The sequence below is a fragment of the Chrysemys picta genome, chromosome 9 (assembly GCF_011386835.1).
Source record: "Chrysemys picta bellii isolate R12L10 chromosome 9, ASM1138683v2, whole genome shotgun sequence".
Lineage (NCBI taxonomy): Eukaryota > Metazoa > Chordata > Testudines > Emydidae > Chrysemys > Chrysemys picta.
The window spans coordinates 86,758,968-86,772,169 of NC_088799.1; the positions used below are offsets into that span (position 1 = coordinate 86,758,968).

Here is a 13,202-nt window from a genome sequence, read left to right on the forward strand (position 1 = left end):
AAACTTGTTTGTCTGAGCGATTGGCTGAAACAGGACGGAGTGGACTTGTAGGCTCTAAAGTTTTACATTGTTTTATATTTGAATGCAGTTATTTTTTGTACATAAATCCATATGTGTAAGTTAAACTTTTGTGATAAAGAGATTTCAATTCACTTAATACAAGTACTGTAGTGCAAACTATTTCTTTTATTTTTACAGTTCAAATATTTGTAATAAAAAATTAAATATAAAGTGAGCACTGTACACTTTGTATTTTGTGTTATAAATGAAATCAACATATTTGAAAATGTGGGAAAAAATCCTAAAATGTTTATATAAATAGTATTCTATTATTGTTTAACAGTGCAATTAATTTTTTTAATCTCTTGACAGCCCTAGTTGTAAGGACTCAAGGTCTTCAGACTCAAACACCTTTTAAGTGTCAGCCAACATTTTCCAGACAATTGCTGGAACTACATGAATACCTCCTCCCTGCTCACACCATTTAGTAAATAAATAAAGTTTTAGAGCACTCAGGCCTCAAATGCTAGAGCTAAGCCATACAGAACACATTTGAATTGTTTACCATCAAGCATTTGATCTGTAGTGGCTGCTGCATAAACATAAGAATCAACAAGAAAGTCTAGCAATCCTGCATCTCCCCAAATTTTCCCATGCAATAGAACAGCACAGGGTGTAAAAACCACCCAGGCAAATCACATTGTTACCCAGTTAATTTCAGGTTTCAGAGTAGCAGCCGTGTTAGTCTGTATCCGCAAAAAGAACAGGAGTACTTGTGGCACCTTAGAGACTAGCCCACGAAAGCTTATGCTCTAATAAATGTGTTAGTGTCTAAGGTGCCACAAGTACTCCTGTTCTTTTTGCAGTTAATTTCAGACACTCCATTTCACTTGTTGAGCTGTTGATCCGTGGTCTGAACAGCATGCTGGTCTCCTAGAGCTCCTGACATTTCCTTACATATCAGCACTGTATTATCAGCTCACCTAATCTGGCATCCCCAATAGGTGCATATGCAACTCCTGTGTAGGTGGTCTTCTTTGTTTCAAGCTTGTGGTTAAAACCAGTCCAAAATGGAATCACCTGAGTGTGAACAATAGCAACATCATTTGGTGTTGGTATGACATCATGAGGTAGTCTTAAAAGACACCAGGAGAGATCTTGGACAGCGTTCATTTGTAGGTGACAAGAGTTTATTTTCTAGAGTATTTTTTCATGTAGAGTCAGTTCTGGATGTGTTCTAGGTTTTTCAAATGCTGCACACTGTATAAGAGACTCTGATTGCCTGTTGAGATTGCCTGTGCTTTCCCACGCTTCAGTGATATTTCTTGTGACATTGAACTATCTGCAGGCTGTCCTTGAATTACCACTGTAACCATTGAATGGAACATATTCTTTCCATCAATGGTCTCTACATTGATGTCTATATTAGCATCTCCTTCATGGATGAGATTTCTGTCAGCATGAAGTGGTACAATTCCATTTGGAATGAATACGATTTTCTAATTCAGTTTTTGCACACTAGTGATGAACAGCCTCAGCTCATTATAACTGTTGCAGAATCCATGAAAGTGTAGAATGCCAATTAAATTGTGAGACCCAAGCTCACGGTGTAGCTGTGCAGCAAGGCTATTATGTGCAGTGGTATAATAATTTTGGAACTGTTAAATACTACGCACTCTGAAACAGAGAGCACCTTCTCTGAATGTTTTCAGAAGGGTGGTACTCATTTCTGGCTGAATTATATGCTGCTTTATTTATCAACCAATATACAAACTCTTGCACCACAAAGGAAACAAAAGTACTGACCTCTGTAAACTACAATCACCTGGCTTTGGATAAGATTTTGAGGCTTTATTTTGACTATTTCAGCTGAGGGACTGAAGCAACATTATACAAAACCACTTGTTCATCTGAAAGCTGTTCATCAGGCTCTCTCAACAGAACATCCACAAAACATTTGGATGACTTACGTTCCTGCTTCAGATTACTAGCAGCTTGGATAGCATCAGATAATGTTATTGTGCTGCATGGAACAGTGATAGATTTGCCTTGTCCATGCTGTGAATGAAATGAACTTGCAGAACCATAGCGTTTTTCTAAGCTTGCCTATTATGTGCTACTGGAATAGCTTGCAGTTTCTACATCTGAGGGAAGTAGCATCTTGGACAGAGAAGAGCCCTCTTGTTATATATCATTCTCTCTCTCTTCAATCAGCTAATAAAATGCAATGTCATAAGGTGACTGTGTTATTGCAGTATAACTAGACAGTTTTTTAAGATTTGTTTTACTTAAGTAGGAAGAAAGGCATATTGTTATAAACTGCCTTCTTAGCCATCAAGACTTCCATAGATATTCCATGCAACATGTCATCATCTCTTCTTTAAAGTGCTGCTCCCCCTTAGGTTGATTGCTCTCTCAAATGTTTCTATTTTATGAAGTTTCTGTCCAGCACTGGTGACTTTTGACAGTTTTGCATTCTTTTAATTTTCTTGACAAATAACACATTTTTCAAAAAGAACAGGAGTACTTGTGGCACCTTAGAGACTAACAAATTTAACATTTTTCAAAGTTTTTGAAGATTTTTTTCTTTGATGTAAGCAGGGAGGAGGTATTCATGTAGTTCCAGCAACTGTCATCTCTAAAAGTAACGTGGCCTGTACATACGTGTCACTGAATTAAAAAGCTAGTTTCTAGAATATTTCAAAGGCTAGTACTGCATGCGTCGGCAATTACAAATTAAAACCTTCTACCAGCAGACTAGATGCTACATTGTATGTACAAAAGTTTACAAATGGAGAGGCTTTACATTAGGAATTCACATACATTTACATCTATCCATTATGCAGCATCAACTATGGACATGCAATCTACTGGTGCACAATTTTCAGCACGAGTCTGATCTGGATAGAAAATTTTACTGAAAATATAGAACACTATTCTAATCATGTGTGAGATACTTTGACAATTAAGAATATGTGATGTGAAAACATTTCATGTTAGTATATTGCAAAATGCTCATATTTGCTATTTTTGCTGCACGCTAAACAGCTGCATCATTTTTGAAAAAAATACTTGCCCATGCAAAACCAATAAAACTCTACACTGTCATTTGGTAGCTTTGACCAATATACGCCACAATTTGGTGTTGATATTAACTTAAACATTAAAAACGTAGTCAGAGTCATGTGGCAGTGTTTCTGGAACTGTGCAATAAATGACACTTTCTCATTTTGGATACCATTGTTTCACCTCGCCTACAGGCTTACGGCACCACTTGACAGCTCCACATCAGAGCTCATCTAAATGTACATATGTTTTAAAATGATATATGATGTGGGTAGTGTAGGGTGGGTACATTAAATTCCAAAAATATAGCCCTTTTCTGAGAATTGCTGCATGCCTATTTAGGCCACTTTTTGGATGGAAGCCTCTCCAACTGACCAGGAAGTGGAGTTGTAGATTTAGTAAGTGGTACTCTGATAATAGGCCACCTTAATTGATTAGTTTCGTTAGAGTTAGTATGGCAACACCCATTTTTTCATGTTCTCTGTGTATATAGATCTTCCTACTTTTTTCCCCCACTGCATGCATCCGATGAAGTGGGTTTTAGCCCACGAAAGCTTATGCCCAAATACATTTGTTAGTCTCTAAGGTGCCACAAGTACTCCTCGTTCTTTTTGATGATACAGACTAACACGGCTACCACTCTGAAACCTCTTCCCTTTAAGTCCACAATGAATCAATGCCCAGGGTTGTGGTAGGACATTGCTGTAATGCTGTTTTCAACGTAAGACGTAAAACTGAGCTCCTGACCAGTCGTGGCCCTAAAAGTGCCCTTAAGATTTTCTGAGGCTGTATTCTAATTTGGGTAATGATTTTCTGCCTATATAAATATCCCTGGTTGTTTCAACTACATATGATATTCTTCACTCCCTGCCTAAATAGTTTGGTAGCATTGCTATTCTATGTTAAAAAGCTGCCAGTTTCCAGGTCTGCGATAGCTGCATTTTGGTGATGGGTGAGGCTAGTCCTCTCTCTATATATTTTTAAAATGCTTGATGCTCCTTTGAAATGTAAGGTATAAACATAAACTATTATTCTTCAGTGTTTTGGCCTGTGCAGTTTTAACTGTCTCAAGCAATGGCACTTCCATGTTCCATCAGTTCCCTTGGGATAGATCTCATCTTTAGGAACTACAGATTAAAGAAGGGAAGCACTAGACTAGTCCACCAGGGTCACACCCGTTTGCCCCCTTGGCTGCTGGCCTCAGCAAAGTCTTAACTGAAACCCGTCCCCGCTGCCAGCCATCAGAGGACTGCCGGGTTTGTGGGGGCAGCAGTCGGTGCGCCCTGCACTGCTCCCGCTGGCTGACTCAAACACATCCCTCGCTTCTCCTTTTCCCCTCCGAAGCAAAAGCCAACCGAGGTCATTTGCATTGTGCGAGTCGGGCATTGTTAGCCGCCTCCTCGGGCTCGAGCGGCCGGGGCGGGGTTCTTCGGCACGCGGGTGGGTTTCGGGCCCTTCCCCGGCGGGGAGCTGCCGGGCAGGGGCCAGGGAAGGTGGCTGCGCCCCGCGAGGTGCGGGGCCTGACACGCCGCGGCGGCTCTAACTCAGCTCTCTCTTTCTCCCCATTCATCCTTCCCTGCCCCCTCCCCGTTGCAGGCGGAGCGGGCCCGGGAGGAGGCGGAGCAGGCGGCCGCACGTCCCCCGGCCGGCCGGCCGGCCCCCCCGCTATGGGTCGGAAGCGCTGCGTGGGGGGAGACGGCTCCAAGATGGCGGCGGGTTGCTGCGGGGTGAAGAAGCAGAAACTCTCCAGTTCCCCTCCCTCAGGCTCGGCCGGCCCGGGGGGCGGCGGCGGCAGCTCCCACTGCGGAGGGGCGGCGGCAGCGGGCGGCGAGCCGGGGGCGCTACCCCCGCCGGGGATCGCCCGCCTCAACGGCCTGGGGGGGCTGGCGGGGGGCGCCGCCGGCTGCGTCCTGTCCCCGTCGCTGCCGCCCAACTGCGGCGGGGGCCCCGGCGGCCTCTCCCCCGCGGCCGCCTCGCTGCTCGCCTCCCCCGGGGCCGGCTCCGGCGGGCCCGGCTGCAGGAAGATGGTGGTGTCGGCCGAGATGTGCTGCTTCTGCTTCGATGTGCTCTACTGTCACCTGTACGGCTACCAGCCCCCGCGGAGCCCCCGCTTCACCAACGACCCCTAGTGAGTACCCGGCTCCGGCCCCTGACATACCCCCGCAGCGCCCCCCAGCGAGTGCCCGGCCCCGGCCCCTGACATGCCCCCCAGCGAGTGCCCGGCTCCGGCCCCCCGACGTACCCCCGCAGCGCCCCCTAGCGAGTGCCCGGCTCCGGCCCCCGACGTACCCCCGCAGCGCCCCCTAGCGAGTGCCCGGCTCCGGTCCCCGACGTACCCCCGCAGCGCCCCCCAGCGAGTGCCCCGCTTCGGCCCCCCGACGTACCCCCGCAGCGCCCCCCAGCGAGTGCCCCGCTCCGGCCCCTCGACGTACCCCCGCAGCGCCCCCCAGCGAGTGCCCCGCTCCGGCCCCTCGACGTACCCCCGCAGCGCCCCCCAGCGAGTGCCCCGCTCCGGCCCCTCGACGTACCCCCGCAGCGCCCCCCAGCGAGTGCCCGGCTCCGGCCCCCCGACGTACCCCCGCAGCGCCCCCCAGCGAGTGCCCGGCTCCGGCCCCCCGACGTACCCCCGCAGCGCCCCCCAGCGAGTGCCCGGCTCCGGCCCCCCGACGTACCCCCGCAGCGCCCCCCAGCGAGTGCCCGGCTCCGGCCCCCCGACGTACCCCCGCAGCGCCCCCCAGCGAGTGCCCGGCTCCGGCCCCCCGACGTACCCCCGCAGCGCCCCCCAGCGAGTGCCCGGCTCCGGCCCCCCGACGTACCCCCGCAGCGCCCCCCAGCGAGTGCCCGGCTCCGGCCCCCCGACGTACCCCCGCAGCGCCCCCCAGCGAGTGCCCGGCTCCGGCCCCCCGACGTACCCCCGCAGCGCCCCCCAGCGAGTGCCCGGCTCCGGCCCCCCGACGTACCCCCGCAGCGCCCCCCAGCGAGTGCCCGGCTCCGGCCCCCCGACGTACCCCCGCAGCGCCCCCCAGCGAGTGCCCGGCTCCGGCCCCCCGACGTACCCCCGCAGCGCCCCCCAGCGAGTGCCCGGCTCCGGCCCCCCGACGTACGCCCGCAGCGCCCCCCAGCGAGTGCCCGGCTCCGGCCCCCCGACGTACCCCCGCAGCGCCCCCCAGCGAGTGCCCGGCTCCGGCCCCCCGACGTACCCCCGCAGCGCCTCCCCACACAGCGCCCCCTAGTGAATATCCAGTTATGGCCACCTCCCCCCAGCGTCCCCAGTGAGTACCTTGGCTTCTGTCCTGCACCCTGGGCTTCTGCGTTGTGCATCCCCCTCTCCACGCCTCTTAATGAATACCCGGCCTCACCCCCAGGCATCTCCCTTGCTAGCTCTCCCTAGTGAGTACCTGGGCTTCTACCCTGGGCTCCCTTCCCCACTCTCCCGTGACCCCTAGTTTGTACCCAGGTACTCTGCTCTCCTCACCAGCAGTCCCTAGTGAGAACCCATGCTCCTACCCCATGCATCTCAGCACCCTGCCCCCCTCTCTAGCAATCCCTAGTGAATATTGGGCCTCTATGCCCAAACCCCTGGCACCTGGCCTCCTCGCCAGCGAGCCCTATTGAGTACCCAGGCACTCTCATGGGTATCCTGCTGCCCTTACCAGTGATCCTTAGCAAGTACCCCGTGCCATGTCCCTTGCTTCCCTGGTCACCTTGTCCCTTGAGTCCCTGGGCACCCTATCCTCTCCCACTAGTGAACCCTAGTGAGTACCTCATGCTGTGCCCCATATCCCCTCGGGTCACCCTGTCCCCCATTACCAGTGACTCCTAGTGAGTGTCCATCTGCCCCCCTCACCACCGAACCATGGTGTGTACCCCATGCACCCTGCCCCATGACCCCCTAGTGAGTACCTTGCCTCCCCTATACCAGTGACCCCCTGAGTACCCCATGCCCTGCCCTGTGCCCCCCCCAGGCACCCCGCCCACCTCTCACCAGCAACCCCTAGTGTATACCCTGTCTCATGTCCACCTGGGTGCCCAGCCCCCACCTCACCAGCGATGCCTAGTGAGTACCTCATACCAGGCCCCGTTTCCCCCTGGTCACCCAGCCCCTCCTTCAACAATCCTTACTGAATACTCCATGCTGTGCCTTGTGCCCCGCGACGCATCCTTCCCCCCGTTACCAATGACCCCTCATGCGTACCCCACCCCATGCCCTGTTTCACCCTGGGCATCCTGCCCCCTCTCAGCAGTGAACCCTAGTGAGTACCCCACACCATGCTTAGTGTTCTCCCGGGCACCCTGTCCACTCTCCTTACCAATGACCCCTAGTGAGTACCCTGGGTACCCTGCCCCATGTACCCCTGGGCATAGTGGCCTCCCTCACCAGCACCCCCTAGTGAGTACCTCAGGGCACCTTACTCCCTTCTTATCAATGACTCCTCGTCAGTACCTCATGCCCTGCCCTGGGTTCTCTGGGTGCCTATCACCCTGGGCATCTGGGCCCTGTTACCAACGACCCCTCATGCCATGCCTCATGCCATGCCTCGTGTCCCCCGGCACTATGCACCCTCTCACCAGTGACCTAGTTTGTACCCTGGGCACCCTACCCTCTCGAAGCAGTTCTAGGCACCATGCTCGCTCGCCCACCCAAGACCACTAGTGAGTACCCCCAGGCACCCTGCCCCCATCTCACCAGAAACCCCTTAGTGAATACCCCATACTGTACACCCTGCCCCTGCGTCAGTGACCCCCTACTGAGTGCTCCTCTCTGTGCCCTGAATATTCCCGGGCACCCTGCCCCCTTTCCCCAATGACCCCTAGTGAGTACCCCCAAGCACCCTGTTCCATGCACCCCTGGGCACCCTGCCACCCCTTACCGGTGACCCATAGTAAGTACCCCACACCCTGCCCCATATACTCTCCCCAGGCACCATGTCCCAATGCACCCTCTCCTTCCCAGCTGCCACATAGCCCATTTCATCAGTGACCTCTACTGAGGACTCCATGCCAGGCACCATGCTCCATATTCTCTATACCCCTCACTCCATACAGCTACAAGCCCCCTCTTTACCAATGACCGCTAGTGAATACCTCTTACTGGGCACCTTGCCCCCATTTACTCCCTACAACTCACCACATATAACCGCCAGTCCCAGCAGAGCTCCTGCTTCATCAGTGACCACTAGGGAGTGGTCCACACTGGGCTCCATACTGTCCCTTTGTATCCCATGCTCTTCTACCCGGTATGGCTACCAGCCATCAAAGCCCTATATCACCTCCATGGACCCACACCATATATCTGACAGCATCTGAGGAGCTGCCCCACTTCACCAGAGACCCCTAGTGAGTACCCGACACAGAGCACTATACTCCTATCCTGCCCCCACCTATATGGCTACCAGCCTCTGGTTCACCAGTGATTTCTGGTGAGTATCCCACACATTGCCTGCATTGCTTTTTGTACCCCCATCCCCTACACATGGTTCCCAGCCCCTGCGGAGCCCTAGTTTCCTCAGTGCCCTAGTGAGTTTTCCATTTCAGGCATCATATCCCCCTATACCACCTCACAGACCTCCTTCCAGCTCTAAACAGCGTGGAGCCCCAGTGAATACTTCACATCAGACACCCATGCCCCTTCATGATGCCCTCTGAGTTCCCTACCCCTAGTAAGTATCCGTCAGTGCTCTTGTACAACTACTATCCCATGCAGAGCCCTGGCTTCACAAGTGACCTCATCTGCCCTGCTGTCTCCCCTTATGCAGCTATTAGCACCTGCAGAGCCATGGTACACTACCTACTTGCTGCATGACCACCATGCTTGGGAGACCCCCGCCCCACCAACTTCTGCTAATGAATTCCTCTCTCCATCTCCTATACCTCCATGCGCCCTCAGTAGTGCTGCCCGCTACCACACAGCCCTTGCTTCACCAGTGACACTTAATGAATGTCCTCTGTGTTCTAGATATATCGGGCACATGATTAATAACCTTAATGGAACCCTCATTACACTGACCCCTAGTGAGTACTCTGTGTAGGAGATGTATACTCATAGTTGCCATCATGACAGTCAGCTGCCATAGATCTCCTGCTTCACCTACAACCCCAGCAAGTACTCCCTTCATAACTTCTGTATACCAATGTGAGGGGCTCAGCTGTGATTTTCCTTACATTACCCATTCCTCTCTACGTCCTGTGTGCTCCCCCTTATAGATACCAGTTTCTTAGGAACTCTTGTTTCTCCTGATTTGTACTAAGTAGCTATCATCTTGTGTGTGGGATCCACTTCCCTTCTATCTGTTCTCCATCCCAGTCCTACATAGATAACCAGCCTCAATTTTCTACAGCTGTCACTCTGTGGTTTCATTGATGGGGAAAACTGAGTTCTGCCCACAGTTTATTTGCTCTAGATTGATAAAGAATAAATAACTTGTAGAACTCTCTCCAGTAAGCACTTCACCAGCTTTGCTAGTTAAGGTTGATTGTCACTTTCTGTCTAAAGGTCAACTATTTTAAGTGCTCTAAAATCCACATTACTTGGATTGTCTTGAAATTTGCTGTGACTCATGGTTGTGCAGGTTAGGATTAGTGGTCAAACTTAGTGTCATTTGACAAAGGGGTTCCTAAAATACACTTCTAACCTTCTCCCTTAAAAAAAATGTTTACAACATCAACTGGTTCCTGTAACTTTTTTTTTTTTTTTTAAATGAACACCTAGGCTCAAACTATAGCTCTAATCCTCCCTAAACTGATCTCAGCCACTCAGGATTTCTCTCTACTAGGCCTGGTCTACGCTACAAAATTTTACCAGTAACACTTCCTTATTTCAGCACATTTTTGCATGCATCCACATTCAATTTTAAGACACGTCAGTAAAACCCTGAGTTTGACAGTGACTGAAAACCACTTCCCTGAATGACACAGGTCCTTTACCAGCACTGTTCCATGGATAAAACGTGTATGGATGCTACATTACATGTACTACTAAAAATAGTACTCCAGCAACTGTCCCTCATAACATTGACCTCTCCGGTCACAAATTTGAACTCTGTTGCGCAGTGACTGGAAGGAGACACTCTTCCCCCTCCCCCCCCCTTTTAAAATCTCGAGCATGTTTTTGAAACAACCGTTTCCCTGCTAGCCCACTTTTGAAAGCACACAGGTATACCTCTGCATAAAAACTCCAGTTAATGTTCATGCTGCTTACTGGTCCTGGATTTCCTCTGCCTATGGGGAGAGCAAATAGTACAAGCCCAGCTGTGGCAAACCCAGTTGGATGAATAGCGTTTTGAAGAATTGACTTTCCAAAAAAAGTAGTTTTTCTACAATCCCTCAAATAAAGGATCATTCTCAAAGGGACCTTTGCTCTCTTGGGAGATCAGAAGTGCTGACAGAGCAGATCTGTGAGGGGGAATGTTGGGCAACTTTCCCTTCAGTGACGTTTGGTGAAAAGGAAAGTGTAGCCATCTGTGCCCTCACTTTCCTCCATTCTCCACAGTTCCTCCCCATGGCTGTTCCAGGACTTGGCTGCTCCCTCATCAGAGGAAGGAATTCAGAACTCCTCACCTTCCCCTTCCTGCCTCCAGCTGTGGGGAAGGGGCTCCAGGCTCAGTCTTTCCCACGCTAATGTTGCTTCTAATGGGAATGGGGAAGTCAGAGCAGTGCAGGAGAATGTGGGGTGGAAAGGAAGGGGTCAGTAGTGCAGTGAGGGTTATTTGGGGCTTCATCTGTCCCCCTGCAAAAAGTGTCCCCACTGACTCCAGGCAAGTATTGCATTGTTCCAGCATCTTTTCCCTAGCTCTTCGACCTGTGGATCCCATGATGGCTCCCACCTCTCCATGGGGAAGAGGGAGAACCAGGTTGTGTTGGTCAGGCAAACAGACAGGAGATGACGCTGGATCAGTAAAGGACTAACATGCTGTCAGTGCATTCTGTGGCAGGGTACTCATTGCCAATAGCCAGAAACAGGGGAAGAGAAGAGCTGGGCTGTACATGGAGATGCTGAGCAATTTTTATTAAAAACCTAAGAAATTAAATGTCCCAACATTTTGTTAATGGAGAGTTAAGATTTCGCAGTGGTGCCTCATGCCTTTCCCGAATGTGCAGAGTGGTTAAACTTAAACCTCTGAAAGCCAAGAAATTCAAAGTTAAGGCACACGCCACTCTGCAACCTAACTGTAACTCTGCTCCCTTTGAGCAAAGCCCCAATGCTCCAACAACACAGACTAGCTCTCAATTCTTACAGATACTACAGAACACTTCAGGAACAGCACATGACACTGTAAAACAAAGTGTAATACCTCTTTGCTAAGGCAAAACCCAGGTTTATGTCAGGCATAGCAAACAGAAGTTGCTTATGCTAACACAGAGCGTACTCCACACAAACCACTCCAGATTTGCTAAGGATTCTTCTCAGTAGGCCCTGGAGACCACTGTCATGTATGTCACCAGACTTCTGATAATCCCTATGGTTGAAAAAAAGATCCTTGTGTATCTCTGGTGACTCAGTCTACAGGATTCAGAGCTGAAATGAGGCAAACTTGATCTCTGAAGATACACGTGCACCTCTCCCCATATCCCAGTGATAGCTCTGTCATGCTGCTCTCATTAATCCTATCACCATTCAGCATAGCTACATATAACAGAAGGAATGCAGCTGGCATGAATGCAGTTAAATGCTGGAATTCCAGTCTCTGGAATGTACAGCACAAATAGTAGCATGTTCTTAGTCCTTCCTCCTATCTGCTTATTATAGATTCATGGATATTAAGGCCAGAGGGACCATTAGATAATCTGGTCTGACCTTCTGTATAACACAGGACAGAGAATTTCATCAAGTTACTCCTGTATCGAGCTTTATAACTTGTTCGACTAAGGCATCTTCCAGAAAGGCATCCAGTCTTGATTTGGAGACATCCATAGATCGATAACCCACCGCTTCCCTTTATAGTTTAATGTTTGCAGCACTCTTACTGAACTGTTCCCAATGGCGGTTTCCTCCTGGCGGGTTGGTATGTATCTTAACTTTGTATTTCCTGGTTTTTGAGAGGTTTAAGTTTAGCCTCTCTTCGCATTCTGGAATAGCACAGAGCACAACTGGGCAACCTTAACTGGGTTACCAAAGATTTGGGGCTTTTAAATGTAAGTGTTTTCCCCTTTGCCGATATGTTTTTTAAGCAAGCAAATAAACAAATGACCTGAGTAACTGTTTTGGAGGCTAGGAACTGGGAGATAACAATGGTGGTGACTATTTTAAATACACAGGTAGAATTATAAATTTAATTCTTTCCTTTCTATTCTAATATTTTATTGTTATTAAAAGTGGGAAGAAACGAGACACAACCAAATGAAGGACCATTAAGAAAATACTGTACCCCAAACCCCTCCCTCCTTACTGAAGTTTTGTTCAGCAGTCTCTTCCCAGATAATTCCAGTGACTTCTACTTACTATAACATTAAAATAAGTTACATGAACTGGGATCCCTGGTGTCTGTTGACTTTCAGGGTTTGGAAAAGAATTGTGATTTAGCCCAGGTTGAGTGTAAATTGACCGTGTGGGATAGAAAAGGTTCTGGAGGACCCTGCTTGTATGCATTCCCCCCAGCTGCAGCTTTTTTGTTCCTTTATCTTAGCTACAACTTCATACTGTTGTTACCTGAATAGGGTTTTGCCTCAGAGGACATGGTGATTTGATCATACTTTAGATGGATGAAAAAACCCTTTACTCCTCCACCTACAATCCCAAGACTGGTTTCTCTGAAACTTTAAAACTACTGTAATATGCTTTTTTTAAGACTGGCACTGGATTTTAGTAGAGACAATAATAAATATATACAGGTGGATATTCTTTATGTTTACTTATGGCTGGCAAATCCAAAGGGGTGTATGTATCTTGTGTGTGTGTTCTGGTTTTTCACCTGTGCATACAGTCGCCTGTACTATTTCTGGGGCATTTATTCTCTACCAATTATTTTTTTTTTTACACACATTTACTGGCTTTATACTCAACACTATTGCCTTCATCAGTCAACTTTTCCAGGAACAATTACATTAAAATGTAAACGTGTGATCAAAGTACAAAACTTCCATGTGATCTAAGAGAAACTCTCAATCTGGCCAGCCCTATATTGATTGTCTAAAGAACT

The 13,202-nt window shown here is 49.4% G+C and overlaps 1 protein-coding gene and 1 long non-coding RNA gene across 12 annotated transcripts in view; one reads left to right on the forward strand and one right to left on the reverse strand.

The window, feature by feature from the left end:
* The window catches only part of AMMECR1 (AMMECR nuclear protein 1), a 152,697-nt gene that overhangs the window by 42,525 nt on the left and 96,970 nt on the right, over window positions 1–13,202 (forward strand). For 10 of the 11 annotated variants that reach the window (XR_010590430.1, XR_010590432.1, XR_010590431.1 and 7 more), the window contains exon 2: window positions 4,663–5,194. Coding sequence is in view for 7 of the 11 variants with exons in the window: in XM_065557280.1 (XP_065413352.1) it covers window positions 4,663–5,194 (532 nt within the window). In the remaining 4 variants the exon portion in view is untranslated. Of the gene's footprint in view, window positions 1–4,407; window positions 4,426–4,662; window positions 5,195–13,202 lie in introns of those variants that run through there. The other variant, XM_065557281.1, reaches the window with a different exon arrangement.
* The window catches only part of LOC135973539 (uncharacterized), an 87,128-nt gene that overhangs the window by 19,931 nt on the left and 53,995 nt on the right, over window positions 1–13,202 (reverse strand). The gene's annotated exons all lie outside the window — the stretch shown is intronic.